The 27,069-nt window shown below is 54.6% G+C and overlaps 2 protein-coding genes and 1 long non-coding RNA gene across 8 annotated transcripts in view; 2 read left to right on the plus strand and 1 right to left on the minus strand.

Moving 5' to 3' along the window:
- Cacna2d2 (calcium voltage-gated channel auxiliary subunit alpha2delta 2) overlaps nucleotides 1-18,491 on the plus strand; it is a 133,226-nt gene extending 114,735 nt beyond the window's left edge. Inside the window, exons 7-39 of one of the 6 annotated variants that reach the window (XM_035443932.1) lie at nucleotides 603-734; nucleotides 901-958; nucleotides 1,620-1,670; nucleotides 1,805-1,904; nucleotides 2,042-2,200; nucleotides 2,458-2,565; nucleotides 2,664-2,742; nucleotides 3,266-3,315; nucleotides 3,468-3,557; nucleotides 3,767-3,838; nucleotides 4,039-4,113; nucleotides 5,804-5,878; nucleotides 5,959-6,030; nucleotides 6,111-6,182; nucleotides 6,289-6,350; nucleotides 7,020-7,096; nucleotides 8,193-8,213; nucleotides 11,139-11,199; nucleotides 13,102-13,199; nucleotides 13,401-13,491; nucleotides 13,609-13,671; nucleotides 13,834-13,937; nucleotides 14,189-14,287; nucleotides 14,375-14,463; nucleotides 14,671-14,718; nucleotides 14,964-15,035; nucleotides 15,140-15,292; nucleotides 15,437-15,489; nucleotides 15,577-15,632; nucleotides 15,791-15,917; nucleotides 16,034-16,143; nucleotides 16,252-16,334; nucleotides 16,421-18,491. In XM_035443932.1, the coding sequence (XP_035299823.1) occupies nucleotides 603-734; nucleotides 901-958; nucleotides 1,620-1,670; nucleotides 1,805-1,904; nucleotides 2,042-2,200; nucleotides 2,458-2,565; nucleotides 2,664-2,742; nucleotides 3,266-3,315; nucleotides 3,468-3,557; nucleotides 3,767-3,838; nucleotides 4,039-4,113; nucleotides 5,804-5,878; nucleotides 5,959-6,030; nucleotides 6,111-6,182; nucleotides 6,289-6,350; nucleotides 7,020-7,096; nucleotides 8,193-8,213; nucleotides 11,139-11,199; nucleotides 13,102-13,199; nucleotides 13,401-13,491; nucleotides 13,609-13,671; nucleotides 13,834-13,937; nucleotides 14,189-14,287; nucleotides 14,375-14,463; nucleotides 14,671-14,718; nucleotides 14,964-15,035; nucleotides 15,140-15,292; nucleotides 15,437-15,489; nucleotides 15,577-15,632; nucleotides 15,791-15,917; nucleotides 16,034-16,143; nucleotides 16,252-16,334; nucleotides 16,421-16,564 (2,804 nt within the window). In that variant the 3' untranslated portion in view covers nucleotides 16,565-18,491. Of the gene's footprint in view, nucleotides 1-602; nucleotides 735-900; nucleotides 959-1,619; nucleotides 1,671-1,804; nucleotides 1,905-2,041; nucleotides 2,201-2,457; nucleotides 2,566-2,663; nucleotides 2,743-3,265; nucleotides 3,316-3,467; nucleotides 3,558-3,766; nucleotides 3,839-4,038; nucleotides 4,114-5,803; nucleotides 5,879-5,958; nucleotides 6,031-6,110; nucleotides 6,183-6,288; nucleotides 6,351-7,019; nucleotides 7,097-8,192; nucleotides 8,214-11,138; nucleotides 11,200-13,101; nucleotides 13,200-13,400; nucleotides 13,492-13,608; nucleotides 13,672-13,833; nucleotides 13,938-14,188; nucleotides 14,288-14,374; nucleotides 14,464-14,667; nucleotides 14,719-14,963; nucleotides 15,036-15,139; nucleotides 15,293-15,436; nucleotides 15,490-15,576; nucleotides 15,633-15,790; nucleotides 15,918-16,033; nucleotides 16,144-16,244; nucleotides 16,335-16,420 lie in introns of all 6 variants that reach the window. The other 5 variants (XM_035443935.1, XM_027414454.2, XM_035443933.1 and 2 more) reach the window with 5 other exon arrangements.
- LOC113835521 lies at nucleotides 1,563-16,525 on the minus strand. The gene is made up of 3 exons (XR_003485122.2): nucleotides 16,429-16,525; nucleotides 5,945-6,006; nucleotides 1,563-2,999 (listed from the first exon to the last, which is right to left on the minus strand). It is a non-coding gene; the product is annotated as an uncharacterized LOC113835521 (long non-coding RNA).
- A 3,472-nt stretch (nucleotides 18,492-21,963) lies between the features above and the next one.
- Tmem115 (transmembrane protein 115) lies at nucleotides 21,964-26,544 on the plus strand. Its single transcript, XM_027414456.2, has 2 exons — nucleotides 21,964-23,306; nucleotides 25,680-26,544. Exons 1-2 carry the CDS (start codon nucleotides 22,456-22,458, stop codon nucleotides 25,882-25,884), a joined length of 1,056 nt encoding a protein of 351 aa, XP_027270257.1. The 5' UTR covers nucleotides 21,964-22,455; the 3' UTR covers nucleotides 25,885-26,544.
- Nucleotides 26,545-27,069: the final 525 nt, after the last annotated feature.

Below are 27,069 nucleotides of genomic sequence, written 5' to 3' on the forward strand. Positions count from 1 at the left end.
AGACATTAGAGGGTGCAGGCTCTATGGACATACGCCTGTTTGTGCAAGTGTGCGTGCCTGTGTCGGAATAGGATCCTGGCCCCACCCCTGCCCCTCCACAGCCCCCACCTCTGCCCCTGCCTGCTCCTGGACCCAGTTGATTAATCATGGAGCTGAGTGGCTTCCAGCTTATCAGGTACCTTAATAGCTGAATAATTCCAGCCCCATCAGCAGGCCCTTAATTGCTTTCTTGTGGCTGCAGCCTGGAGTGCATGCTGAGTGGGTGAGCTCCCTGGGGACCAGCCTCAGGCTCCAGGCAGCATGCTGGATGGGGGCCCAGCTCGCAGCTCCCTGCCACCCAGGTGGCCCTTCTCCACGGGCCACAAGTCACATCAGCCCTGCTTGCTCACTGAGGCCTGGTCGAGGGGTAGGCTGAGAGGTTCCTTTGATGATTTGGAGGAGGGAGGGCAAGAAAAATCTTCTTGGGGGAGCTGGTATGACCCCAAGTGAGATCCTGGAAAATCAAAGTCTGGGCAAGGGAGGCCATTGAGGGTGTCATGGAGATGGGTTTAGCAGGGTTCAACCTAGAGCTCCCCACCTCAGCCTTCTGCCCTGCCCCCCAGCTACTGTCATCCTCAATGAACTTAACTGGACAGAGGCCCTGGAGAATGTCTTCATCGAGAACCGCAGGCAAGACCCTACACTGCTGTGGCAGGTCTTCGGCAGTGCCACGGGAGTCACCCGCTATTATCCAGGTAGGTGCCAAACTGTCTCCTTGGCTCACCCAGCATCCATCTTGCTCCACCTCTAAGCCCACCCATCCTGAGGTGCTTGGAGTACAGTAAACCAGGTCATTCTTGTAACTCCCATCTGCTCCAGTCACGCCCTTCCACCAGGTTCCTTCACCCTCTCTTTCCACAGCCACACCATGGCGAGCCCCCAAGAAGATCGACCTGTATGATGTCCGAAGACGACCCTGGTGAGTGAGCAAGGAGGGACTGAGGAGAGAGACCCCTTCAGCTCCCCATCTCTTGCCGGCTCCCCTCCCTCTCAATGTCCAGACCTCCGAGCAGGGCACAGCCAGCTCTATCCAATTTTCATTTCACACATCGCTGCCACTGGAAAATGGATCCCATCACCCAGGCAGGCCGCCCAGCTGCCTCTGCCCCCACTCATACCGTCCACTACCCAGTCCTCCCCCCATCCACTCAGAACTGAAAGATCAGACCAATAGGGATGTTCCCCATGGTAGATATAGCCTCTGCCAGGTTAGCCAGCCCCACCCTACTCCTTTGATCCCTAGACACCCCTGCCCTGTGCTCTCTACCCCTCTCCCCTACACCATGACCTCCCTTCCCTCCTCCATTCATACAGAGCCAGACTCTGTGAGGCCTCTACCTGGGGCAGAGGACACAAGCCACTGAAGCATTCTACCCCTCTGTGGATCACCTCCCGTTTGCTTAACAAGGGACTTAATCACTCATGTCACGAGAAGGGGCTGTGTTTTTTTATAGAGCACGGTCTCCCCACTCTGACCCATGTGGTGTCAATAGAAATACATGGATCCTTTAAGTGGGAAGAGGGAGGAGGAACCCACGGGTCCCGGGGTGCTGTCCCTAACTGAGTCTTCTCACTGGCAGGTATATACAGGGGGCCTCGTCACCCAAGGACATGGTCATCATTGTGGACGTGTGAGTGAGCACTGTAGGCTGGCAGGACTGGGATGGGTGGGGCCAGGGCTGGATTCCCCTGCCTGGGAACATTCTGAGGGAAGGGCCGGAGAAACCGAGAGCCCACACATACGTAGCTCCTGCCTGGTTTCCAGGAGTGGCAGTGTGAGCGGCCTGACCCTGAAGCTAATGAAGACATCCGTCTGTGAGATGCTGGACACACTCTCTGATGATGACTATGTGAATGTGGCCTCAGTGAGTGCCCAGGTGGCAGGCAGGATGGGAACTAATCACCCCCCTCCAACTTGTTCCCATGACAACCATCAGCCTTGTGCAACAGCTGTCCACTGTGGCCAGCCTGAAGCCACTCACCACCCCACTGTCCCCCACAGTTCAACGAGAAGGCGCAGCCTGTGTCTTGCTTCACACACCTGGTGCAGGCCAATGTGCGTAACAAGAAGGTTTTCAAGGAAGCTGTGCAGGGCATGGTGGCCAAGGGCACCACAGGCTACAAGGCCGGCTTTGAGTACGCCTTTGACCAGCTACAGAATGTGAGCCCCATGGGTGGGCAGATGGGTGGCCAGGGGTGGGCAAGGGATAGGCTTAGTGACAGGAAGATAAAGGTGGATGGCCTTGTAAACACTAAACATACAGCTGAGACAGATAGCCTGCCTGCTGTGAGGGAGGAGGGCCGGAGGGCCAGAGGGCCAGAGGGCCAGAGGGCCAGGCTTGCCTACCAGAGGAGGGAGCCCTACCCTGGGCCTGTGAGAGACAAGGTCTGCCTGACTCTGTGTTCACCCTTGACTAGTCCAACATCACACGGGCTAACTGCAACAAGATGATCATGATGTTCACGGACGGGGGCGAAGATCGCGTGCAGGATGTTTTTGAGAAGTATAATTGGCCCAACCGGACGGTGAGGCTCAACCCTGATGGGTGGCTGCCCTGAACTGAGCTCGGGACAGGAGAGGGCTGTCCTCAGTGGCCGCGGCGATAACCTCATTGCTCCGACAGGTGCGCGTGTTCACGTTCTCTGTAGGGCAGCATAACTATGATGTCACACCCCTGCAGTGGATGGCCTGCACTAACAAAGGTACCTCGTTGCATTTCACTGCCAGGGCTTCTGCCTGCTATGATCTGCTGTCGGCTGTCCATCCGTATGTCCAGCTGTTTGTCACTCACGGTCTGTCTGTCCTTCCATACAGATGGCCATCCATTGCTTTGTCTGTTTGGTGGGCTGTCTTGCTTGTCCATCTGACAGAGCATGTTTCTGCCCATCTGGCTGTATGTCCACTGTCCATCTGTCCAGCTTTTCTGCTCCTACATCTGTTTGCTGATCACTCCATCTCCCTGTGCATGTGGGTAAACTCTGAATGTTACTGATGTCCTAGAACAAGGCTCCTTCTCCACCCCATCTCTGTTAACCGTCCCGACCTCTGCTGCTTAGACCCCTACAATCGCTCCTCTTCTGTAGCCTTTGTCACCGTGCCCGGGGAATGGCAAAGAACACAAAGGAGTTTGGGGGGAGCGATCATACACAGAGGGCTGAGGATATACCCTAGGGGGCAGTACCCCCTTGCTGTGGCCAGTCAAGCCCACCTCTCCTCCCTTTGCAGGTTACTATTTTGAGATCCCTTCCATCGGAGCCATCCGCATCAACACACAGGTGAGGCTGTGGGGGAGGCTTCTCTCTGGTTGCTGCTGAGTACCTTCCACTGCCATAGACCGAAAGCGACCCCTGGTGGCTGCTGAGGCACATGGCAGTAGATGAGAAAGTGAGTTGGGAAGGACATTGAGTACCTTCCTCTCCACACCCAGGAATACCTAGATGTGTTGGGCAGGCCCATGGTACTGGCAGGCAAGGAAGCCAAGCAGGTTCAATGGACGAACGTGTATGAAGATGCACTGGTAAGGCCTTTGGGCAAAGGAAGGGGACTGGAGGCCCTCCCTCAGGGAGATACACACCCTCAGGGTCAAGATCCTTCAGGGCCCCTTATTGGTGTTGAACAAGTAAAGGAAAATGACAGGTTGGCCTATGCCTGAGCCCCTTCTCTGAACACTCAGAGTGGGGACAGAACTGGCCTCAGGAAACCCCCATCTTCCTCCTCTCCCTTCAGGGGCTGGGGTTGGTGGTAACAGGGACTCTCCCTGTTTTCAACCTGACACAGGATGGCCCTGGGGAAAAGAAGGTGAGGTGCCCAGTGGGCTCTCTGGGGGAGGTATTGGCATGCCTTCAGCAGGTCTGGGGATGGATGTGGGAAAGGACATCCTACAAACTTGGCAGAGCAACTGTCTGTGTCAGCAGCAGAGGCCTTTAGAATGAGGCCTGGGCCAGGGGCTTCCACCGAGGACGTAACTCATTATAGTGTACTCATTCCTTTGTACCCAGAACCAGCTAATCCTAGGTGTAATGGGCATTGACGTGGCCCTGAATGACATCAAAAGGCTGACTCCCAACTACACTGTAAGTGTCCACCTGCCCCACGACTCTGCTCCTCTTCCCATGGTGATACAAAGCCAGAATGGGCAGAGGAGATCCAGGGATTGAAGGACCTTCACAGGGGCCTCTGAATTCAGAGAATCAAGAAAGACTTGGGGGTGGGCGGGGATGGTCCAAAGCTGGCGCCAGCAAGCTTCATGTGAAGGACTAGGCTGTGACTGTTTCAGACAGGTCTTGCTTGACCTGAACATCCATTTCCCACGCTAATATTGAATTGTGAAAGCAGCTGCAGACAAATCATAAACACATGAGCATAGCTATGGCCCATACCGTTTCATTTTTGTTTGGTTAGCTTTTTGAGACGGGTTCTCTCTCTGTGGTCCTGACTATCCTGGAGCTCACTATGTAGACCAGACTGACCTTGATCTCACAGAGCTCGGTCTATCTCTGCCTTCCAAGTGCTAGGATTAAAGGCATGCACCACCATGTCTGGTGGCCCATTAAGTTTTATTTGTTGACACTGATATTTGAATTGTATATTATTGTCACATCATAATTATTTTGATTTTTTTTAAAACTCAACATGTATGGATATTTTGCCTGTGTGTATGTCTGTGCACCATGTGTGTGCCTGTGTCATCCAGGAGAGGACACTGGATCTCCTGGAACTAGAGTTACAGATATTTGTGAGCTGTCATATGGGTGCTGGGAATCAAAACCAGGTCTTAAGAAGAGCAATCAATGGTCTTAACTGCTGAGCCATCTCTCCAGTTCCTTCTTTTGATTTTTTTTAAATTTAAAAACATAATACCTGGTTGGGTGGTGGTAGTGATGGCAGCAGTGACAGCGATGGTGCACACCTTTAATCCCAGCACTCAGGAGGCAGAGGCTGGAGGATCTCTGTGAGTTCGAGACCAGCCTGGTCTACAAGAGTGAGTTCCAGGATGGCCAGGACTGTTACGGAGAGAAACTGTGTCTCAGAAAAACAAAAACAAAAATAAATCTGAGGCTCACATCCAAATTATTGCAACAGGTGATGAGCCAGATTCAGCCTTTCCCAGAGTATGCTGGGTGAAGAACTGGGGACTGGGAGCAGAGGGAACTCTTCCAGACAAAAGCCTGAAAGCAAAAGGCAGAAACTGGAACCAGGGAAGGGATGTGATGGCAGTTTGGCTAGAGAACTTAAGTCTCAGCTAGGAAGCAAGGAGAAGAGGGAAATGTGTGGCTACTTTTAAGCCCAAACTATGTGAAGCCCTTGTTTGGCCTGAGAAATCCCACAGATAGTAAGGAAATGATGAGAGGCAAAGGCTGGTCCCTGGGTCTCACTCCCTCCTGTGTGCCTTGCACCAGGCCTGCAGGGTTCCCAGGAGCCTCTCCCTCCTGTATGGCCACACTGAAATGGGGATAGAAAAGCAGTAGGCACGATAGGGCCACAGTGGTGCAAAAGCAGCCGCCTTGTGGGCCTCACGCAGGGGCAGAGGTAGGCCTGGCTGGTACCTCCATGGGAAATGGAGAATGCCTGTCTACAGAGTTAGTCAATCATGGTGGGGGCTGCTGTGTGAGGGGCACCCAGCCTGGCTTCAGAGGCAGAGGCAGACTTAGGGCCATATGGCCTTTGGCCAAAGGAAAGCAACGTAGGAAACGGAATCGAGAACAGCTCATAGTGTAAGAAATCCCCATGCCGCCCTCTGAGCCCCCAATCTGTGTCTCACAGCTTGGCGCTAACGGCTATGTGTTTGCTATTGACCTGAACGGCTATGTGTTGCTACATCCCAACCTCAAGCCCCAGGTGAGCCAGGTGGGTGGCCTTGGAGGGCAGGTAAACCCTCCGAGATGAGGACTCCTGATTTCCTACCTGGCTTCCTGCAGACTACCAACTTCCGAGAGCCTGTGACCCTGGACTTCCTGGATGCAGAGCTGGAAGATGAGAACAAGGAGGAGGTGAGGAGAAGGCAGGGAGGAGGGAGGAGGGAGGAGGTGGCGGCACAGGAGCAGGGGGTTCACACCTTTGGCCCTTGCAGATCCGTCGCAGCATGATTGATGGCAACAAGGGCCACAAGCAGATCAGAACATTGGTCAAGTCCCTGGATGAGGTATGAGGGTACAGGACGGGGAACAAGGGCAGCAGGATGGGCACCCATCCCCACCCACCCACCCTAGCCTGCTCACCCAAGGACCTGACACAGCCTCCTCTCCCAGAGGTACATAGATGAGGTGATTCGGAACTACACCTGGGTGCCTATAAGGAGCACCAATTACAGGTAAGTGAGCCAGAGCTGGGCAGACGGAGAAGGGCGAGAGTGACCCCAAAGTCTGAACCCAGCTGCGTCTCTCTCTTGCACCCTGTCCTTGCTATTTATTTACCCTGAGATGCAAGCAGCAGGTCCTGGAAGAACAGGACTGGGGACAGGACAATGCCCCTGACATCCCCCAACCTGGAGGGGCTCCTGGGTACCACACCCCAGGGATTATCTTCTCGCTCTCGCTGACTGCTCACAATCAGCATTGCAGCCTCAGAGCTAGTCTTGACCCTGTGGGCCAAGTTCTATAGGCACAAGCTGTCTTTGCATGCCCCTCCCAGCTGCTCCACGCCAGGGGCATTGTCACACGCCAGGACCAGCCCATACTGCCTCCAGGCTCTGTCCCTCAAAAGTTCCCTGTTGGTCAGGAGACTGGGGGGGCAGGCGGGTGCTGTGGTGGGGAGCAGGGTGGGAATGACTTTGGGGCTCGTAGTTTCAAGGCTTCCAGGGTGGTTTGAGGAGGAGAAGGCTCACGCCTCCAAGGTGCTGACTCTAAGAGACGCAGTTGTGCAGGGAAGTTGTGGCTGCCACTGCTTGGGCCTGTCTGGCTCCAAGGCCCTAGGAAGGAAGTGTCAGTGTGGCCCACCTCTCCTCATCAGTGACCTGTGCTCTCCTTCCCCTCCTCCCCAGCCTGGGGCTGGTGCTCCCACCCTACAGCACCTTCTACCTCCAAGCCAACCTCAGCGACCAGATCCTGCAGGTCAAGTGTAAGTGGCCTGGCCCCTGCCTGCGCCCTGCACCTCTGCCTCTGCCCCTGCACCCTTGGCCGGCCCCAGGCAGCATAGCCAGCCGCACTTGCCGGCAAGGCAGCCCCTCCTGCCAAGTCTGCCCAGCCTCAGGCGTGCCCATAGGCTGGGGAACCAGCCTTCAAAAGTCTGTGGAAATTTGCATGCTTGCCTTTTCTCAGATTTGGTTCTAGACCATTCTCTCATGGTTTCCGTTGAGGATTGTTTTTGGTTTTTCCTATCCCGTGTCCTCCCTTCTTAGCCTGCCTGCCCTGAACACTCCTGGGGGCTACACTCCTGGAAGGCACCCCCGCCCACCCCTCCCTTTTCTTCTGCTCTCCTCCCCCTGTTCCTCCTGTGGTGCCACCTCTGTCCCAAGGTCTCTTGTCCTCTGTTCCTCCTCTGCCCACTCCTCCCCTCCTCCTTCAGGTCACGTTTTCCCGCCATCTCTTTTTCCTAACCCTCTCTTCCCTCTTCTCTCACTCCTTCCATTCCCCTCTCGCTTCCCCCACCCCTTCCTCTCCCCAACCCAGAACACCTGCCCTCCCTCTCTCCCTTCGCCTGTCTTGTTCCCTGTCTCTCTCTTTCCTTCCTCTTTCCTCCCTCACTCCTGGTTAACACCCTTCACCCCCCCCTCACCCCTATGCCCCCATCTCTCTCTTCCTTTCTCTCTCCTTCCCTCTCCCCCTCGGCTCTCCCACTCCTCTGCCTGTGGCTCCCCATGCATGCCTGCTCACCATGGGCCTCTCTGGAAAGGCCTGGATCTCAGGCCTGGCCCTGCCTGCCCAATGCCAGAGGTCACTGGGAGGGAGGCTGGGGCTCCGGCCCCACCGGGCGCCCCCCACCTGCCTGGCCGACTGGGGCTCATCTCCTTTGAGTTTCTCGCTCTCTCTTTCTCTCTCATGTCGTTTTTTGCAAGAAGTTTCCTTTCGGTATGATGATGAGACACAATATTTTCATTCAAACAGCCATTGAATAAAATATTGTTTGTGCCCTTCCCCTTCCCCTCCCCCTTTTCGTTTGTTTTTGTGTTTGTGTTTTTGTTTTCCTCGCTTTCTCTCTTGGTGGACTGTCCCAGTGCCAATCAGCAAACTGAAGGGCAAGTATACTCAGAACCAGTGCACCCTCCTCTCCCCACCCCACCTGCCCTCACACCCCTGCTTGCCCCCCTTCCTGCCCAGGACCAGCCAAACCCCTGCCCTCTGGGGCTCCCTCCCAGCATCCCTTGGCTCCTCAGTTCTTGCCTTTCCTCCGATCCCTCTTAGAGCCAGTAGCCCACTTCCAGGGCTGTCTGCAGAGCTCTCCAGCGTGTCCTGTGGGCCCAGACCCCTTTCTCCTATTCCCCAGTCCTTGTGGGACCCCATGGGAAGCCCTCAGCCTCCCCATTTCTCTGCCCCTCCAAGACAACTCAACAGTGGGGACAGAGCTGGGTGCTCCACCACCACCCACCCAGCAGGACAGGATGCTTGAGATGCGTTCATAGGTCAGCCTTAGCGGGGTTCACACAAGGCTGTGGGAGAAGGAAGTCCCAGCAGGCACCCGCCAGTGGCATTTAGGCCTCTGGGTTGTGCTGTGGCCCCAGAGCTCACAGCCCTCCTAGAAGAGAGGTGGCAAGGCTCAGAAGCCTAAGTGGGCGGGGGGGGGGGGGGTCACACAGGCAACCAGGCCATAAGAGGACAAGACTAATCAACCACCCTGGGTAATGGCTGTGTCCTGCTGCTCCCACTGCCTTGCTGTGAACCCTTGGGCTGTCCCTGCTCTTGGGTGCTTGCTATTCCCGGGAAGGGTCTGTTGGTGTGGGAAAGCTATTCTCCCAGGGAAATAAATGCAGACTCAGGAACTGTAGGCTTGGCCAGGCATGGGGTGGATCTTGTGGATCCCAAGAGCCAACCAAACAGTCCAGAGGAAACCAGGCTAGTGACAAAGAGGAATAGACGGTGAGCCACCAGGCCTTGTCAGGGAACTGTGGGAGTTCCAGGGGTGTCCCAGGAAGATGTCTGCCATTAGTACACAGAGAGCTGCCTTCCCAGGGACCACTTGACCCTGTGAGGCATGGAGAACCACATGGGGATGTCCCCCAACCTGGAAGCAGAGGACTCCCAAGAAACCTAGAGGCCTTGTCCAGCCTAGGCCAACAAACGAAATAAGCTGTCCTTGCTGGCTGGGTCAGGGTGGGTTGTATACCCAGTCCCACTAGCGTGAGTTGTCTTTTTCCCATCTCTCACACCCCATATACTGACCCTAGAACTTCAAGGCCCGAGTAACATGACAAACTTAGTATAGTCTCCCTCCTCGTCCCTCCTCCCTCCTTTTTCTTTCTCCTCCTCCTCCTCTCCCCACCCCTACTCCCTCCCCTTCGGCTTGTGTCCAAACCCTGCCTCACAGTCCTATCAGAAAGGAACAGTCCAACCAGTGACTGCCCAGCCCCCCAAAGCACCCCAAGTTTCCTATGTCCAGAACTTTGCAGTGCATCGTGGGAGGATTTGGGAACAGTAGAAATCCCTCTTCTGGGATAACAAAAGCCCTGGGGTAAGAGAGAGTTTGGGAGTGGGTGAGATAGCATAGGGAAAGCCAAGTGTGATTGGCACAGGCCAACAATCCCTGCATTCAAGAGGCTCAGGCAGGAGGATGCCCATGAATTAGAAGCTAATCCAGACAACAGAGACCATAAAAAAAAAAAGAAAACCCATAGGGAGGTGGACTGCCAGAATTACACTAGCCAAGGGCCCTCACAGATGCACATAACAGCCCTGGGGGAATATAGTTCAGTTGCAACAGTGCTTGCCATTGCCTGGCATTTACCAAGTCCTGGGTTCAGTCCCCACCATCACATACTCCAGATGTATGCCCATATCACAGCACTCTGAGGGTGTATGCATGAGAATCAGAAGTTCAAAGTCATCCTCAACTATATAAGGGGGTTCTAGGCCAACTGGACTGCACAAGACAAAAAAATAAAATAAAATAAGCACACAGCGGAGTAACTCAGTCCAGCTGGGCAGAAAGAAAGGCCATGGTGGAGCCCTACAGGCATATTCTCAGGCCTGTGAGTACACGCCCACATAAAGACAAGCATGTGCTCACACTCGAGCATCCATGCCACACCCGTGCACAGCTCACAAGCCTGAGGCACAGGCACAGCTGTTAGACCACCCTCCCAGGCGCTCCCAGCATTTTCCCCAGGCTGCTCCTAGGAAGAGAGGAGACCAGACCTTCCCCACGTGCCCTGCACCCCCAGCCGGGAAAGCAGGTGCGCAGGGTCCAGCAGCATCCCTGCCTCAGCACACAATATGGAACAGTCCCTGCCCCATGGGTTTCCCTTCACCCAGCACCCTGTTCCAGGAAGGACACCCACTCTCAGACTCCACGATGCACCGCATGCCGCCACCACCGGCTGTTCTCACCTGTCTCTGGTTGGACTGTCTGTGCCCGTGAGAAACCCTTTCGGTTTGGCCATGTTGATGCCTGACACAGAATAAAAGCAAGACCTACCAAAATGCAAACAGCTGCGGCAGAGAGAGATAAAACTCCGCAGCCAAAAGCCAATTCCCTTCCTCAAAGTCTCTTTGGAGGCAAAGGAAGCTCAGCATGCGGTTTTTCCATTATGGATGTGATAAGAACAGGACTGGCGCCTCCCCCAGACCATGCATATATATAGCAGTGTGTGTATATATATATGTGTGTGTGTGTGTCCGTGTATATGTGCTATACAGCAGTATGGAAGCATATACAGCCACGCCAAGGGACTCACTGCCGACAGAGGACCAGGCCCGGGCAACATATTGGCTATAACTGCCCTTCTCCTGCGATGCTGTAGTCTCCACAGGCCCTAATGCCCTCCTCGCCCTCCCTTCTCTCTGGCTCAAACCTGAACGTGGAAGTGGCGGGTTTCCTCTTTGCTGGTGTCTTCCCCCTCCCTCAAGCCGCCTCGTCCCTACCTGTCCCTCCAGCCCCATCAGCTCTGAGCCCTCTGGCCTCCTGCCTCCCCAACCCCCGCCGGATAACCCCCCCGTTTCTGTTGCAGATTTTGAGTTCCTGCTCCCAAGCAGCTTTGAGTCTGAAGGACATGTTTTCATTGCTCCCAGGTAGCTTGCGTGTGGCCTTGCTAAGGCGTCCTCCCCTACCCTGACCGCCCTGGCCCTACCTCCTGCACTGCTGCCTGGAGCTCTGTGTGTCTATGTTCTGTGCAGTGTTGCTCCTAACCCTATACATAGCCCGGTATGTGCGGCTGTGTGCATACCCAGGCCATGTAGCCGCACCAGACAGCAGTAGCCAGCAGCTCACAGCCTATCTCCCACCAGGCCTGGGGCAGGCGGGCTTTGGATTCTCTGCTACCTTCTGTGCCCTCCCAGGCAACCAGGAAGGATCCCTTTCCACCTTGGGCTGGCCCATCCCCAGCACATCCTCGCTGGGCAGCTGCTGCTCTGGTTTGTGGTGCTCTGCCCATACCTCCACCTGACCCCCCACCCCCACCCCCATTGTCGTCCTGTGTCAGTGTTTGTGTGGGTCTGAGGGCTGAGCCAGCCAGAGCCCCTGTGGGTATTGCCAGGGGTGCTGATCCTAGCTTGCTGACTCACTGAAGAGTGGGAAGGAGGGAAAAGGCTTTGAGGAACTTCTTTGGCAAGTGAGGGATCAGGGCCCCAGAGCCAACCCTGGAGTTCACACTCGGTGTGAACACGTGCATCCTAGTGTGTACACAATCTGCCTTGGACTACATCTGAAGAGGCCATGGCCCCTGGTACTAAAGCCCTCTCTTGTGACCTGGGTCTTGAATGAGGACACTCCCCGGCACCACATGGGGCTCTGGACACTCCTAACCCTGTGTGTATGCACCCCCCAGTTTCAGACTCGGCAGATGTCTGTACTTGTGAGTCATTGTGTACATGTGAGGTGGGCTGGATGCATTAGTGGTTGGGAATGGGCTGTGAGACATACATGCAGAAGCTGAGGGAAGAGATTTGTCATTTTTATACCTGGCTCAGGAGCGCTGAATAAGTGTATGTGAGTGAGTGAATGAAGAACATACATGCCAGCTGTGTGGTATATCTTATGCATAGCTGTGTGGGTGTCACTAGGCATGTCCATAGAGAGGGTGTTCTTCACAAAGGCACTGAGGACCAGTGAATCAGTGGTGGCTGAGGCTGAGACTCTAGTCCCAAGTGCCTACACTAAACTATCAGTCCTGGCACAGCCAAGGGACAAAGCACTTTTTTGTTTGTTTGTTTGTTTGTTTGTTTTTATTTTTGTTTTTTGAGACAGGGTTTCTCTGCATTGCTTTGGAGCTTGTTCTGGAACTTGCTCTGTAGACCAGGCTGGCCTCAAACTCACAGAGATCCGCCTGCTTCTGGTTCCTAAATGCTGGGATCAAAGGCGTGCGACACCAACGCCCGGCAGCACATTTTATTAACTACCCAGAGTTGCTGTCATATAGGGCACTGGGAAGGACATATCAATCAGAAGGAACAGCCAGTCCAAAGACCCACACATTCCCACTGACTCCCCAGCTGTGGCATGATGAAAACAGCGAGCCCCAGGAAACCAGAATGCATTACTCAAAGGCACAAGGCCAGGAAGAGGCAGGATGAGGTCTTAGACTGACGACAGCAAGTGCTGGTACTCAGCCCCACCTCATGCCCATGCAAACGTTGTAAGGAGTGTGAGGCAGCCATTGCATTTCCTGAGGCCTCTTGGGTGCACCATCCGGGTCCAGCCACACAGGTGAGATGGCAGGTTCTGCAGGGCCAAGACCAGGAAAGAGAAAACCTGCCAGGGTGGAGGACACAGACCCTCACCTTCTGCCCACTCTGCTTACCCTAAATCCAAGCAGCCTACAGCCCCATGTTGACCACAGCCTGTGAGAACATTCACGCCCCTTCCCTCAATCTGGATTTCTCAGGCAATGTCCAGGCCAACCTGTCAGGAAGCCTGGAGACCTCTGCCCTGTGCAGCCCCCCAACCCTACTGTTCTTGTCCCTCCCCACCCCCAGAGAGTATTGCAAGGACCTGAATGCCTCAGACAACAACACTGAATTCCTAAAAAACTTCATTGAGCTCATGGAGAAAGTGACTCCAGACTCTAAGCAGTGTGAGTATATGGCGTCTGGATCTGGGCAGGGCCTGGGGTCAGGAGAGAAAGAAAGGAGGCAGGGGGGCATACCTAGAGGAGCCTGGAGACTGGGGGAAGCACACAGGGCCTGGGGAAGGCTTTCACCAGAGCCCTGGAGACTGAGGGAAGGAATGACTGAATTACAAAAAGACATTCGTCCAACTTATCCTTCTATTCCAGGCAATAACTTCCTTCTGCATAACTTGATTTTGGACACGGGCATTACACAGCAGTTAGTAGAACGTGTGTGGCGGGATCAAGATCTCAACACGTATGCACCACCACCCTGGCTGTGACTGTGTGTGGCAGGAGGCTGGGGTTGACCCACAGGCCCTGACCTTGCATAGTAGAAGGCAGGCCTGTGACCCCACCTCCCTGTTACCCCCAGGTACAGCCTGCTAGCTGTATTTGCTGCCACGGATGGTGGCATCACACGTGTCTTCCCCAACAAGTAAGTGACCGACCCCACTCACCAACATCTTCCCCTGTCTGGGACCTTGCCATTACTTTACTACCCAGAAGCCTCTGCACTGCTGAGGCGGTTGTACACCACAAGCTGCCTATGATATACAGTTGTGTACACGCTGAGCTCTGCCTGTCTTGGGTGCTGTAGGGCAGCCGAAGACTGGACAGAGAACCCCGAACCCTTCAATGCCAGCTTCTACCGCCGCAGCCTGGATAACCATGGTTATGTCTTCAAGCCCCCACACCAGGACTGTGAGTGTCTGTCCACGGTGCCCAGTAGCAGGTGGGAGGCCTCGGCTGAGACCAGGGACATTTGAAAGAAAGGCTATACCAAACTATATAGTATATAGTATATACTATATAGTGTATACCATACTATAAAGGTTATATAGTATGGGGTGCTATAGGCTTTGACTGGGTTGGGCCCTGGGTTGGTAGGGCCCAGTCTGGAGCAGCCAGTATGACCAGCCTTCACTCCTGACCTCTCCGTCCATCCATCCCAGCCCTGTTAAGACCACTGGAGCTGGAGAATGACACAGTGGGCGTCCTCGTCAGCACCGCTGTGGAGCTGAGTCTAGGTCGTCGCACACTGAGGCCAGCAGGTGAATGCTAAGTCTGAGGTGGGGCAGAGGCGGTAGTCAGGGAGCCAGCCAGGCAGGCAGTAGATCGTCCACTGCTCTCTCCCACAGTGGTGGGTGTCAAGCTGGACCTAGAGGCTTGGGCCGAAAAGTTCAAGGTGCTTGCCAGCAACCGCACCCATCAGGACCATCCTCAGAAGGTATTTGGGTAGGGGAAGGGGAGTAAGCCCAGTAGTGTCTTCTCTGGAGTCCCCCAGGACCCCTAACAAGCCTGCCACTCAGAGTGGCTCCAGCACCTACGGGAAGGCAGGGGGTGCTGCAGGTGGCCTGCGGGACCAGCATATGAAGGGTAACAGAAATGAGGGAAACTGGCTGGCGCCTTACAGCCCCATTCTCTTGCCCAGCAGTGCGGCCCCAGCAGCCACTGTGAGATGGACTGCGAGGTTAACAATGAGGTGTGTATGCTGAGTCTGCTCTGGACCCCAACTTGCCTCTTATCCCCAGACTTCTTGGTCGACTGCCCCCCCCCCCGCCCCGTGACTCCTCGCCTGCCTTTAGATCTTGACACCCCTACCCTGACTTCAGTCTTGCCAGATCTAGAGTAGTGGGGCCCCTCACTCTGAACAATTTGACCGCCAGAGCCTGAAATAGTCTGGGGTTGGACCCCTCACGACATTTATCCCCCTTCCCGACCTCTTAGGACCTACTCTGTGTCCTCATCGATGACGGAGGATTCCTGGTACTGTCAAACCAGAACCATCAGTGGGACCAGGTAAGGGTCGGGAAGAAAGTGGAAGGAAGGTATAGGTCACGGCCTTCTAGAGGTGTGGCGCTGCTGCCGGCCCTGTAACCATGGCTCCCTCCCTGCATCACCAGGTTGGCAGATTCTTCAGTGAGGTGGATGCCAACCTGATGCTGGCACTCTACAATAACTCCTTCTACACCCGGAAGGAATCCTATGACTACCAGGCAGCCTGTGCTCCCCAGCCTCCTGGCAACCTGGGTGCTGCACCCCGGGGTGTCTTTGTGGTGAGCTCCCGGATATGCCCGGAGATGGGGAGTTGGGAGACCCGCCTGCAGTGACCCCTCCCCCGCCTCTAACATCTGAGGGAGCTGGGGTTGACCTAGAGCCAGAGGCAACAGCATGCATGCATGCTCCTCTCTCTGCTGCAGCCCACCATCGCAGACTTCCTCAACTTGGCCTGGTGGACCTCTGCTGCCGCCTGGTGAGTCCTGGAGGAGTGGTTGGTAAGGCTGGCCGGGAAGGCCCTGCCTCTGCTGACCGCCAGGACTCGGTGCCCCGTGCTCTACAGGTCCTTATTTCAGCAGCTGCTCTACGGCCTCATCTACCACAGCTGGTTCCAGGCAGGTAGGTAGGGCTTGGGAGGCTCGGCCTCACACCCACCCACATCCCGGGTGGGAACGGCCTCCCGCTTCCCCGGGAGGGCGGGGCTTAGGGCGGAGCCAAGCTGAGGCCGACACCGTGTCAGGGTCTGTGGGCGGGGCTGAGGCGTCTGGGCCCCGCAGACCCGGCAGAAGCCGAGGGCAGCCCCGAGACGCGCGAGAGCAGCTGCGTCATGAAACAGACCCAGTACTACTTCGGCTCGGTGAACGCGTCCTATAACGCCATCATCGACTGCGGAAACTGCAGCAGGTACGCGTCCGCCGAGGGGCGGGGCGGGGCGTGCCGGAGGGGTGTGGCCTGTTTGGTGGGGCGTGGTCGGGGGTGGAGCGCACCTCCAAGGCCCCGCCCTCCGGTGGTCCCCGCAGACTGTTCCACGCGCAGAGACTGACCAACACCAACCTTCTGTTCGTGGTGGCCGAGAAGCCGCTGTGCAGCCAGTGCGAGGCGGGCCGGCTGCTGCAGAAGGAGACACACTGTATCCTGACCCCGCCCTCCCCGCTGCCCACGCCCCTCCTCCCCGGTGCTCCCCTCCGCGTGCTCCCCGGTGCTGCGCCCTCCTCCTTGACTCCCCACCCATGCCCAGCGGACGGCCCGGAGCAGTGTGAGCTGGTCCAGAGACCGCGGTACCGGAGAGGCCCCCACATCTGTTTTGACTACAACGCGACGGTGAGTCGGGGGAGCAGCGCTGCTGGCGTCCGCGACCCTGCGCTGGCCGGGGGCCGACCGCTTCCTTGTCTCCCTTCCCCCCGCAGGAAGATACCTCAGACTGTGGCCGCGGAGCCTCCTTCCCGCCGTCGCTGGGCATCCTGGTTTCCCTGCAGCTACTGCTCCTCCTGGGCCTGCCGCCTCGGCCGCAGCCTCAAGTCCACTCCTTTGCTGCCTCTCGCCGCCTCTGAGCGACACACACACACACACACACACACACACACACACACTCACTCACACACACACACCCCAAACCCCCGCCTTGGCCTCCTACCCTTTCGCTCACCCTCCCATCCCCGCATCCCACATTCCCCAACCTGACGCCTGGGCCACTCCCTCACTGAAGGACCTGGGCCCCTCCCCTCAGAGCCTGTGCCTTGGGGGCAGGGGAACCCCAAAGTAGGGTGTCATGGTGTTTGGCACTCAAGATTTATCTCGCCCCTGAACTGTCCAAGTGCCCGAAGGTCCCCCCCCCCCCGACTCATCCCCTTGGGCTGGGGGAGGGAGGCCATATGTGCTGGAGCCAAACCAGGCCTCCACCGACCAACCTGCCTGGAGATTTCCTCTTTGTAGGCACCCCTGCCTCTGCTGGGTGCCTCTAACCTGACCCTACGGCCCCACCCATGCCCAAACTTACCTTCTCTGGGGGAAAATGGAAGAAGGTGAGATGGTAGTGGTGAGAGACAGATTCTGGGGCAGCCCCCCACAGGCTCCTGCTCCTTCCAGGCCTGCAACCACAGACCCACACACACCCCACTCTGGCAGGTGGCAGGACAGCCTCACAATGACATCAGTTTAGAGACACCCCATACACACCTGGACCCCTGAGAGCAGAAACTGGATTCTCACTAGACACACCCCAGAGGGAACACACACACAGACACAGACACACACTATGGGGGTGGGGGGGACCCACAAAGCCTTACGCAGGGCAAGAAGTCAGTGAGAGGATACGCCTGTGCATTTCATCTCTGTTCGCCTCTGCCTCGGCTCAGAGATGCAGCCCGGCTGGTCCTCCCATCTAAAGCTGAATGTCAAACAGTGCCAAACGCTGGGGGAAGGCCTCTTTGTTTCACCCCTAGCCACCAGTGTCCCTCAAGTGCCCCTCACCCTGCCAGGTGCTCATTGTAACCATTTCTCACTAGTGTCAGGCCCCGAGTAGGACCACACATCACTGCCTGAACCCCTCCAGACATTTGCTCTTTTCCTTAGCAGGAGTGACTTGATCTCTCCTGGCTGGGCCATCCCACCCCCAATCTGGTTCTTACACACTCAGGCCTAACTCCCTCCTCTGTTCTTCACACACACACACACACACACACACACACACACTCCCCTAGGAGGCCAAATTGTCCCTCCCTTGCTGAACACACAGTTCTACCGTGCACATAGGTAAACCCTGCACACACAAAGGCTGGGCCTGGACATCTCTTCACACCATTCATTCTCGTCATTTCTCCCAAAGGCATCCTAACCTGGGGGCCAGTAGGGGACTGAGGGCTGGGGGGTGTAGCCATGAGGCTCACATGGACTGGGAGGAGGGGGGAGGGTGATGCATTAATTAATGGCTTCGTTAATTAATGTCATGTTGCTTGTTGCTTTCTCAGTGTGCGTATGGTCCATGCCCAGTGCTGATGACAGGGTGGGTGTCCATGATGTGTGCCCGGCCTGGATGTCAGCTATGTCCTGTGGGGGCTCGTGTGTAACTGTAGTGTAGTCAGGTGCTCAATGGAGAATATAAACAAAAAAAGAAACAAACGTATACAGAAAAATAAATATATATTTTAAGTTTAAAAACAACAAAAAACGGACAAAACAATCCCCACCAGATAGTTGTCCATCCCCCAGCTGGGTTTGACCCTGTCATCACCCACCTGACCTGGCTGTCCTCTCAACTTGGGCTGAGGGACTTGGGGGGCCATTTCCTTTACTTTGCCCTTTTTTTTTTTTTTTTTGGTTGTTATTCTATTTTGTACAGACAAGTTGGAAAAACAACAGCGACAAAAAAAAGTCGAGAAACTTTGTAAAATATCGTGTGTGTGATTCCTTGTAAAATATTTTCAAATGGTTTATTACAGAAGATCAGTTATTAAATAATGTTCATATTTTCACTTCAAACAGTCTTCATACACTGTGTGGGCCCTGGGCTGAGGACTGGGTAGCTATGGTGACAGGTGGTCCTGTTTCTCAGAGGCTAAAGAGCATTACATGCACCCCTAGGTGGACTTTGTTTCATATTACAAGGCTCCAGGAGAGAAACTGTCAAGAGGGGGTCGAAACAGCACCTCCCAGGGCCTCAAGGCAAGGCCAGGCTCTGTCGGTCTGAGATCCATCCATGGGATCAGACCAGGACCTAACAACAGACCCTCTACCTGAAGACAGGACACAAGTTAGTGCTCCAGCACCCACCCCTGCTGCCCTGAGGAAGCCAGGATCTGGCCCAACCACAAGCAAGTGGGGACCCCATCATGAGTCGGGGAGATAAGAAGCCAGAACAGTTCCTGCACACATGGTCCCTTCTGTGTGTGTGTGTGTGTGTGTGTGTGTGTGTGAGAGAGAGAGAGAGACAGAGAGAGAGAGAGAGAGAGAGAGAGAGAGAGAGAGAGAGACTGGAGAGAGACTGGAGAGAGAAGGGAACCAAGCTATCAATCTAGGTAGGAGGTTCACCTCAAAAGAACCAGGAGAGAGACTGACTGACTGACTGACTGACTGACTGACTGACTGACTGACTGACTGACTGACTGACTGGGTCTCCCTACATGGGCCAGGCCAGGAGACTGGGGGCCACAGGCCTCCTTTCAGACTGGTACTTACCTCACCGGTGATCATCTTGTCAGACCATCAGTCCTCTGGACTTGTGTGATTACAAGTACACACTGGTTCACCAAGTACATTTTAATACTAACTCTAGTTTTATCCACTGCATTGTTTTATATTTGCTTATTTTGTGTGTGCACAGGTGCATACACATGCCATAGCACGAGCATAGGGGTCAGAGGACAACTGACAGCCTGCAGCTGATCTCACCTTTCACTGTGTTGTTCTGGTTGTCAAGCTTGGCAACAAGTGCCTGTACCCAGCCTGGCCCTGCATTCTTTTCTTGGGAAGAGAGCTAAAGCCATCAACATAGACCCTCCTAAATTGGATGTTCACTCTCTTCCTCCAAAGTCGCAGGGGCAGGGACTCATCACTGTGGGCTCTTGGACATTAACCAGCTAAGTCCTCAACATGATCTGAAGTATGGTTACCAGTATATCCCCAGAGCACAGATGAGCAACTAGGGAAGAGAAATTCTTCTGCTCACCAGAAGAGAAGGAGTAAAGAAAATCACTGGAAACTGGGTGTGGTGCCACCTGCCTGTAATCTACATTGGGGAAATGGACACAGAAAAATCAGGAGTTTAAGGCCATCCTTAGCTATACAGGGAGTTCCAAGCCAGCCTGGGCTACATGACACTCCTCAAAATTGAAAAAAGCAAATGTCAGCCGTGCTTTGGTGGTGCACACCTGTAATCCCAGCCCTCGGGAGGCAGAGGCAGGTGGATCTCTGTGAGCCTGGTCTACAAAGCCACAGAGAAACCCTGTCTCAAAAAAAAAAAAAAAAAGAAAAAAGAAAAAGAAAAAGAAAAAAGCAAATGTCTCAAGTGGCAGGGCTTAGAAGGTGGCTCAGCCGCTCAGTGCCTGAGTTCAGATTCTCAGCCCCCACGTTAAAAAGCGGGGTGCAGCCAGGCGGTGGTGGCGCACGCCTTTAATCCCAGCACTTGGGAGGCAGAGGCAGGTGGATCTCTGTGAGTTCGAGACCAGCCTTGTCTACAAGAGCTAGTTCCAGGACAGCCTCCAAAGCCACAGGGAAACCCTGTCTCGAAAAACCAAAAAGAAAAAAAAAAAAAAAAGCGGGGTGCAGCACTGGGGGCACCAACTAGCCTAGCTGGACTGATGAGTTCCAGGTTCAGTGAGAGGCCCTGAGAACAGTGTGTGATGACACATCCCTTCAATTCCAGCACTGCAGAGGCCAAGGCAGGTGGATCTGTTTGAGACCAGTCTGGTCTACATCATGAGTTCCAGACCACCCACGGCAGCACGGTGAGATCCTGTCTTAAAAATAAATAAGGTAGGAAGTGATACAGGACAACATCCAGCATCCGTCTCAAGCTACCATACACACCATACACACAATAGCATGAGTGCCTGCATGTGTACACACACACACACACACACACACACACACAGAGAGAGAGAGAGAGAGAGAGAGAGAGAGAGAGAGAGAGAGACTAGGTGGAGGAAAACTTGGATACTAATATGTTAAAGGCCCTTCCCGTCCTAGCCAAGATAAGGTTTCTCTCGCTTCTCTGCAGGGCCTGACCACTACTCTCATACCTCAAAACAGCTCCCATGCCTTGAAACAACACACATGGTTTAGGGCAGCGTAGTCAGATCAAGTCCAGTGAGTTCTGATCTGCAGATAATCTTTTGTTGTTTCTTTCCAGGCAGAGTCTCATGTAGCCCACCCTGGCTTCAAACTCACTACATAGCTACAGATAGCCTTGAACTCCTGATCCGACTGCCTTTCCACCAACTGCCAGGATTATTGTCATGTACCACCATCACCCAGACTATGATAAATTTTTAATAATAGGGTTTTTGGCGGGGTGGTAGTGGTACACACCTTTAAACCCAGCACTAGGGATACATAGGTAGGCAGATCTCTGAGTTCAAGGCCTGGTCTACAGAGCAAGGGCCAGGGCATCCAGAGCTACACAGAGAAGTCATCTAGAAGACAAAACAAAGCAAAAGATTAGAAGAGCCTGTCATCATCACTATTTTAAGATATACGAAATTGCACTTCAAAAATGTTCGGGAACTTGGTCAATATCACATTGACTCCAAATGACGGAACAAGAGTTCTAGACCACCTTAGACTCTTATTTGCCAGACCACGGAGTTTCTCATTAGTTCACACACATTGATACAACACACCAGAACCATTCAACATCCTTATGTACCCGCTTACAAAAACACAGCTGTACCTCTAGAAATCACAGTCACTCTCCTCCAGAGAATTCAGCAAGTGTGTGGCCCAAAGCTGTGCTGTCTCCTGATCCCATGCACTCAACATCTGGCTTTCCCAGATCAGCAATACTGGTCCCCACTTCCCTAACCATACACACACACACACACACACACTCCCATAACCACACACACACACACACACACACTCCCCTAACCACACACACACACAACACCCATAACCACACACACACACACACACACACACACACCACTCACCACACACACACACACACACACACACACACACACACACACACACACTCCCCTAACCACACACACACACACAACACCCACACCCATAACCCCACACACACACAACACACACACCCCCGCAAGAACTAGCGGAGTCAGCCCTGAGAACCACAACTCCCAAGCACCCTCGCCTTACCCTCTACGGGACCGGCTGGTCGCACGGCTTCTGGGAGTTGTGGTCCTATGCGGAAACCGGTCCGCTGGGTCCCACGGACTCCGTATCCCAGCATGCCGAGGAGCCGGAAGGCAAGCGCTCAGAGGGCATTCCGCCGCGGCGGCCGCCGGGGGCGCGCAGGCGCGGCGCCCCTGTTTGTCGGCCCCGGAGAAGGGAGGAGGTGCCGTCCAGTCAAAAGCCTAGCCCACCAGGAGCTAAACGGTCTTGACTGGGGCCGGAACAAGACACCAGTACCCCGCAGAGTCTCCGCGTGGATGGAGGAAGTCCAGCCTTGAGATCCACGCTAGCCCGGCCGCTGGGCCTACGGCGCCGGCGGACAAGCAGGCGGGCGGGCGGGCGGCGTGCCCGAGCGGCCCAGGGCCTAACCTCAGGTCTTCGGCCAGGGGCACAGACAGGCTCCCGCCTGGCAGCAAGGCTTTCTCTTCCCCTTGGAACTACAGCCGGACCAGACCGGAGCCAGAGCCCTCAGAGACCAGTGAGTAGCCGGGCCCGGGCCTCCCGTCGGGGCCGGACTGGGACGAGGCCCCGGGGAGGCCCCTAGGCCACCTTCCTCACTTTTCTCAAGACGCCGACGTCCGCCGGGAAGATGCAACGCGCTCTGCCCGGGGCCCGCCAGCATCTGGGGGCCATCGTGGCCAGCGCCAGCGTGGTGGTGAAGGCGCTGTGCGCCGTGGTACTGTTCCTCTATCTCCTCTCCTTCGCCGTGGACACGGGCTGCCTGGCGGTCACCCCGGGTTACCTTTTTCCACCCAACTTCTGGATCTGGACCCTGGCCACCCATGGACTGATGGAACAGCACGTGTGGGACGTGGCCATCAGTCTGGCCACAGTTGTGGTGGCCGGGCGATTACTGGAGCCCCTCTGGGGAGCCTTGGAGCTGCTCATCTTCTTCTCGGTGGTCAATGTGTCCGTGGGGCTTCTGGGGGCCTTCGCCTACCTCGTCACCTACATGGCTTCCTTCAACTTGGTCTACCTGTTCACTATTCGTATCCATGGCGCTCTGGGGTTCCTAGGCGGTGTCCTGGTAGCACTCAAGCAAACTATGGGGGATTGCGTGGTTCTGCGAGTGCCCCAGGTCCGCGTCAGCGTTGTTCCCATGCTGTTGCTGGCATTGCTGCTCCTGCTCCGCTTGGCCACGCTGCTCCAGAGCCCAGCACTGGCGTCCTACGGCTTTGGACTGCTCTCCAGTTGGGTGTATCTTCGCTTCTATCAGCGCCATAGCCGGGGCCGAGGGGACATGGCTGACCATTTTGCTTTTGCCACCTTCTTCCCTGAGATCCTGCAGCCTGTGGTGGGGCTGCTAGCGAACTTGGTACACGGCCTCCTGGTGAAAGTAAAGGTCTGTCAGAAGACGGTGAAGCGCTATGATGTAGGAGCACCGTCCGCCATCACCATCAGCCTCCCAGGCACAGACCCGCAAGACGCAGAGCGGAGAAGGTACTGTCAACTCTTCCAGAGGCTCGGCTAGCTAGACTGTGGGTGGGCACATGCCATCCACTGAGGAGCTTGCTCTGCATAGGAACTACAGGCAGGAGTTGGGGGCAGCTTCACAAAGAGGACTCAGGAGCTCAGTATGAGGTTTCCAGGCTCTGGTGTGGGTTTCTCACCACTTGGGCCACTTAACCAGTCTGCAGACTGCCCGTCGCCTTGGTCTCGCCTCAGAATTTCTCAATTCTAGACACTGGTCCTGTAGGAAACAAAAACTGTTGGTCCCTTTCTCCTGTGATGGAAACAGGGAAGGACGTCTGTGTCCTCAAGTGTTTCCCTTCTTCTTACTAAGTTTACTCCTCTTTCAGGCACGTGTCACCAAACATAGGGGGACAGGCTGAATGACCCACTGCAGGCCTGAGACTTTTGTATTACCTAGCACCCAGGGCATCTGTTCCATCAGTAATTTCGATGCATTATTCACTGGACACTTTGGCTAAGGCAGGAGAAAGCTTTTTAAATTCACCTCTTACTTCCTCAGACCTGTAGACTCTTCACAGTGCTCCCAGCTGTGTCCAATGTTACCCTGAGACTTTTCGGGTGGTCTCTCACAAGCCTACTCAAGCATTTGTCAAAGGTTCCTGCCTTTGCTCACCTATAAAATGGGTTCCTGACCTCAGTGAAAGAATTTTCTCAGGTTTGTTCCACTGATGCTGTGGAGTTGAGTGTAGCTACCAGCTAGTGGGTGTGGGAACACACCCGGGCATGCTGCAGGCCAATTCTGAGCCCTACAGCTTGAAGGTTTTTGTTTTGTTTTTGGGGTGGGTGTGTGTGTGTGTGTGTGTGTGTGTGTGTGTGTGTGTGTTTTGGGATGGTTCCTAAAGACAGTTCCATCCTGACATTTAGTAGAGGAAATAGGCTGGGGGGCTGAGCTTTTGAGCTGTTAAGATGGGACTGGGCCAGAGGTTGCCTTTGCCCCAGTGAGGTCTTGAATGGCTGTGGGTGATTCAGAAAATCACTATCTAGGATCAAGAAAATGGACAGAAAAGGAAGAGTGGGGATTGGGGCAGCAGGTGGGTTCCTGGCCTAGTCTGATGGTTCTTGGCTTACACGGAGCTTCCAAACTGTCTGTCATCTAACTGTATGCCACTCTCAGACCCAAAGGGCCACAAGTAGGAAATGGGATTTCCTATAGTTCTCTGGCCCTTGACAAACTGACTGCTGGCAAGGACATCTCCAGAAGTAACCTGGGGAGTGACTGGGAAGGAGTGTGACTGGGCCAGGTTGGAGTGTGTGGGGTTTTTATGCCCATGGCTCTGCCGCTTTTCCTTGGCATGGCAGAAAGTTTGATCTTGGAAAGCTATAGGAAGACTGCCTTTAGTGGTAAATAGGCTGAGCCATCAGGATTCACAGTAACCAGCTAGAAGTGGTCACTTGACCTTCTGTGGGCCAGAGTGCTGACCACTTGGGACCTTGTTCTCCACTGAGGCTGTGAAGCTCAGTGTATAGGGCGCATCTTCCTTGAAGGAGTTTCCAGCTGGTGTCCAAGGCGTGCTGCAGGCTAATTCTGGGCCCTACAGCATGAGTCTTTTGAGGTATCTATATAAAATTTCCAGCTGTATTTTCCCACCTACTTTTCAAAAGGATGAAAACAGTAGGCTTTGCCTGTGTTGTGCCCACATGGGCAGTTTCTCTTCTATGAGGGCTCTGCTAAGGCCTACATGGCTTTGGGAAACATCTAGGAAGATTATTATGGTTAGGAAGGGTGAAATGATCCAAGTTGATGCTGCTTCATTAACCCCTCTTAGCTGAGCCTGGTGAGACAGGTCTGTAATCCCCGCTGCTCAGGAGGCTGGGACAGGAGGTTCATGAATTCAAGGTCTGCCTGGCTACAAGAGCTAGCTTGAAGCCAGCATGAACAATTTCATTAGCAAGACTTGCCTCAACAAACTGTTTTTTGTGTTAGTTTTAAGGGCTGGGAATATAGCTCTTTGGGAGACTGCTTGCCCTAGTTTTAATCCCAAGAACCACAAAAGTAATTGACCCTGTCCCTGGATAGGACACCAGTACGCAGGCAGAAACTCATCTCCAGGGACTAGGACATTCCACTGTCTGCCCTGAAACACTAGATCCATCTTTAGCCAACACACTCGGAAGCGTACCTGGTGGCTGGCCTGGGAGGTAGGCAGCCTTCTCAGCCTGGAGGTGCCTCGGCTACAAGGGAGCTCCTCATTCTAACTGGCAAAGCAGACCCTGATCTTGGACCCTGCATGAGGAAGGGAAAACATGGGATTCTGGGTACAAATCTCTTTGGTGGGAGGAAGGTTGCAGTGTGTGGTCTCCTAAGCCCAGTGTGAACTGTCTTTTCGTTTCTGGCTTTAGGCAACTGGCCCTAAAGGCTCTCAATGAACGGCTGAAGAGAGTAGAGGATCAGTCTGTCTGGCCCAGCATGGATGATGATGAAGAGGAAGCTGGGGCAAAAAAGGACAGTCCTCTGCCCTCAGAAGAAGCTTCCACTCCTCCAGGGAAGGGGACTACCCCAGAATCCAGTCTCATTACCTTTGAGGCAGCTCCCCCAAAACTGTAACTCCAAACCTGAGTGTAGCTCCTCTACTCCCATGCCCTCCCCGATACATCTCAGCTACTCCAGGGCACTGACTGCTCTGAGGAGGGGAAGAGGGCCTGCTGGGGGTTTCTTTGGCCTTCTGCTGTTTCTTGACAACACTACATGGGACCCTTGCTACCTGGTTGCAACTCCAGACAACCACAGTGCCAGGTATGGGGTCTCTCAGCATCGGCCAGTCCAGACCCCCATCCGTGGTAAGACTGTACCTCAGCAGGCACAGTTCCTCACCAAGGAAGTGGCTGCAGGGACACTGGTGGCACTGCTCCTGGGCCAGCCCCCACATCTGAAACTGGTTGCCAACAGACCTCAGCCAAGGCAAGGATTTATATTTGCCAAAAATGTTCTGGGGCTCAGCTAGGATGGGCCTGCACATGTCTGCCCACCCCAGACTGCGTCCATGCAGGCTTTCTTGTGCCCTTCTGCTGTGGCGGTGACTGTGTCTAGCCAGAGACACCACAGCTCCCAGGTATTTTCTACAGGACCAGCTGAGTGGGCAGCCAAGCCCAAACTCACAGTATCAATAAATCGGTTCTTTAAGGTGTGGCTCTTGGGCTCCATCAGGCCACCTTGTGCAGCCCTCTCTTCCTTACCAAATGCAAAATTAAAAGTGTTTTCTGGGTCCGTGGCCACTCCACCTGGCTAAGAACCCCATTGCCCACCTGCTGTCTGCTACATGGCTGCTGCTCTTGTCAGAGCCGTCACCTCAGTCCCTTGCTCCTTTTGTCTCTTTTCGGTCCATTGGAAAGGCCCTGTGCAAGAGCACCTGACAGCTGAAGGCCTCCCCATCCTGAGGAGTTGTCTTAGGCAGGGCATGGTGGTACATGCCCATAATCCCTACTGCAAACAAAAAACCTGAGCCTGAAGGTGGAGCTCAGTCGGTAGAGCACTTCCTTAGCAGCTACAAAGCTCTAGGTTTGAGTCCCGGCACTGCATAAGACGGGCATGGTACACATGATGTATCTGTACAACCTATATTCCCAGCATCAGGGTGGAGGCAGGAGGAGCTGAAGTTGGCCACATAGTGAGTTCAAAGCCCATCTGGGAGACATGAAACCTTGTCTCAAAATCAAAAGGAAAGTTTGTTGTTTTTGTTGTTTTTTTTTTTTTTGGGGGGGGGGAGGGTTGTTCATGATTCAGCTTTATTTT

This window comes from Cricetulus griseus, chromosome 4, assembly GCF_003668045.3.
Source record: "Cricetulus griseus strain 17A/GY chromosome 4, alternate assembly CriGri-PICRH-1.0, whole genome shotgun sequence".
NCBI lineage: Eukaryota > Metazoa > Chordata > Mammalia > Rodentia > Cricetidae > Cricetulus > Cricetulus griseus.

What these genes read in the sequence shown, in the direction of transcription:
- Tmem115 (XM_027414456.2), top strand. Translation starts at nt 22,456, where the DNA reads ATGCAACGCGCTCTGCCCGGGGCCCGCCAGCATCTGGGGGCCATCGTG. An exon ending in CAAGACGCAGAGCGGAGAAG is followed by an intron (nt 23,307 to 25,679) that starts GTACTGTCAACT and finishes TTCTGGCTTTAG; the next exon opens with GCAACTGGCCCTAAAGGCTC.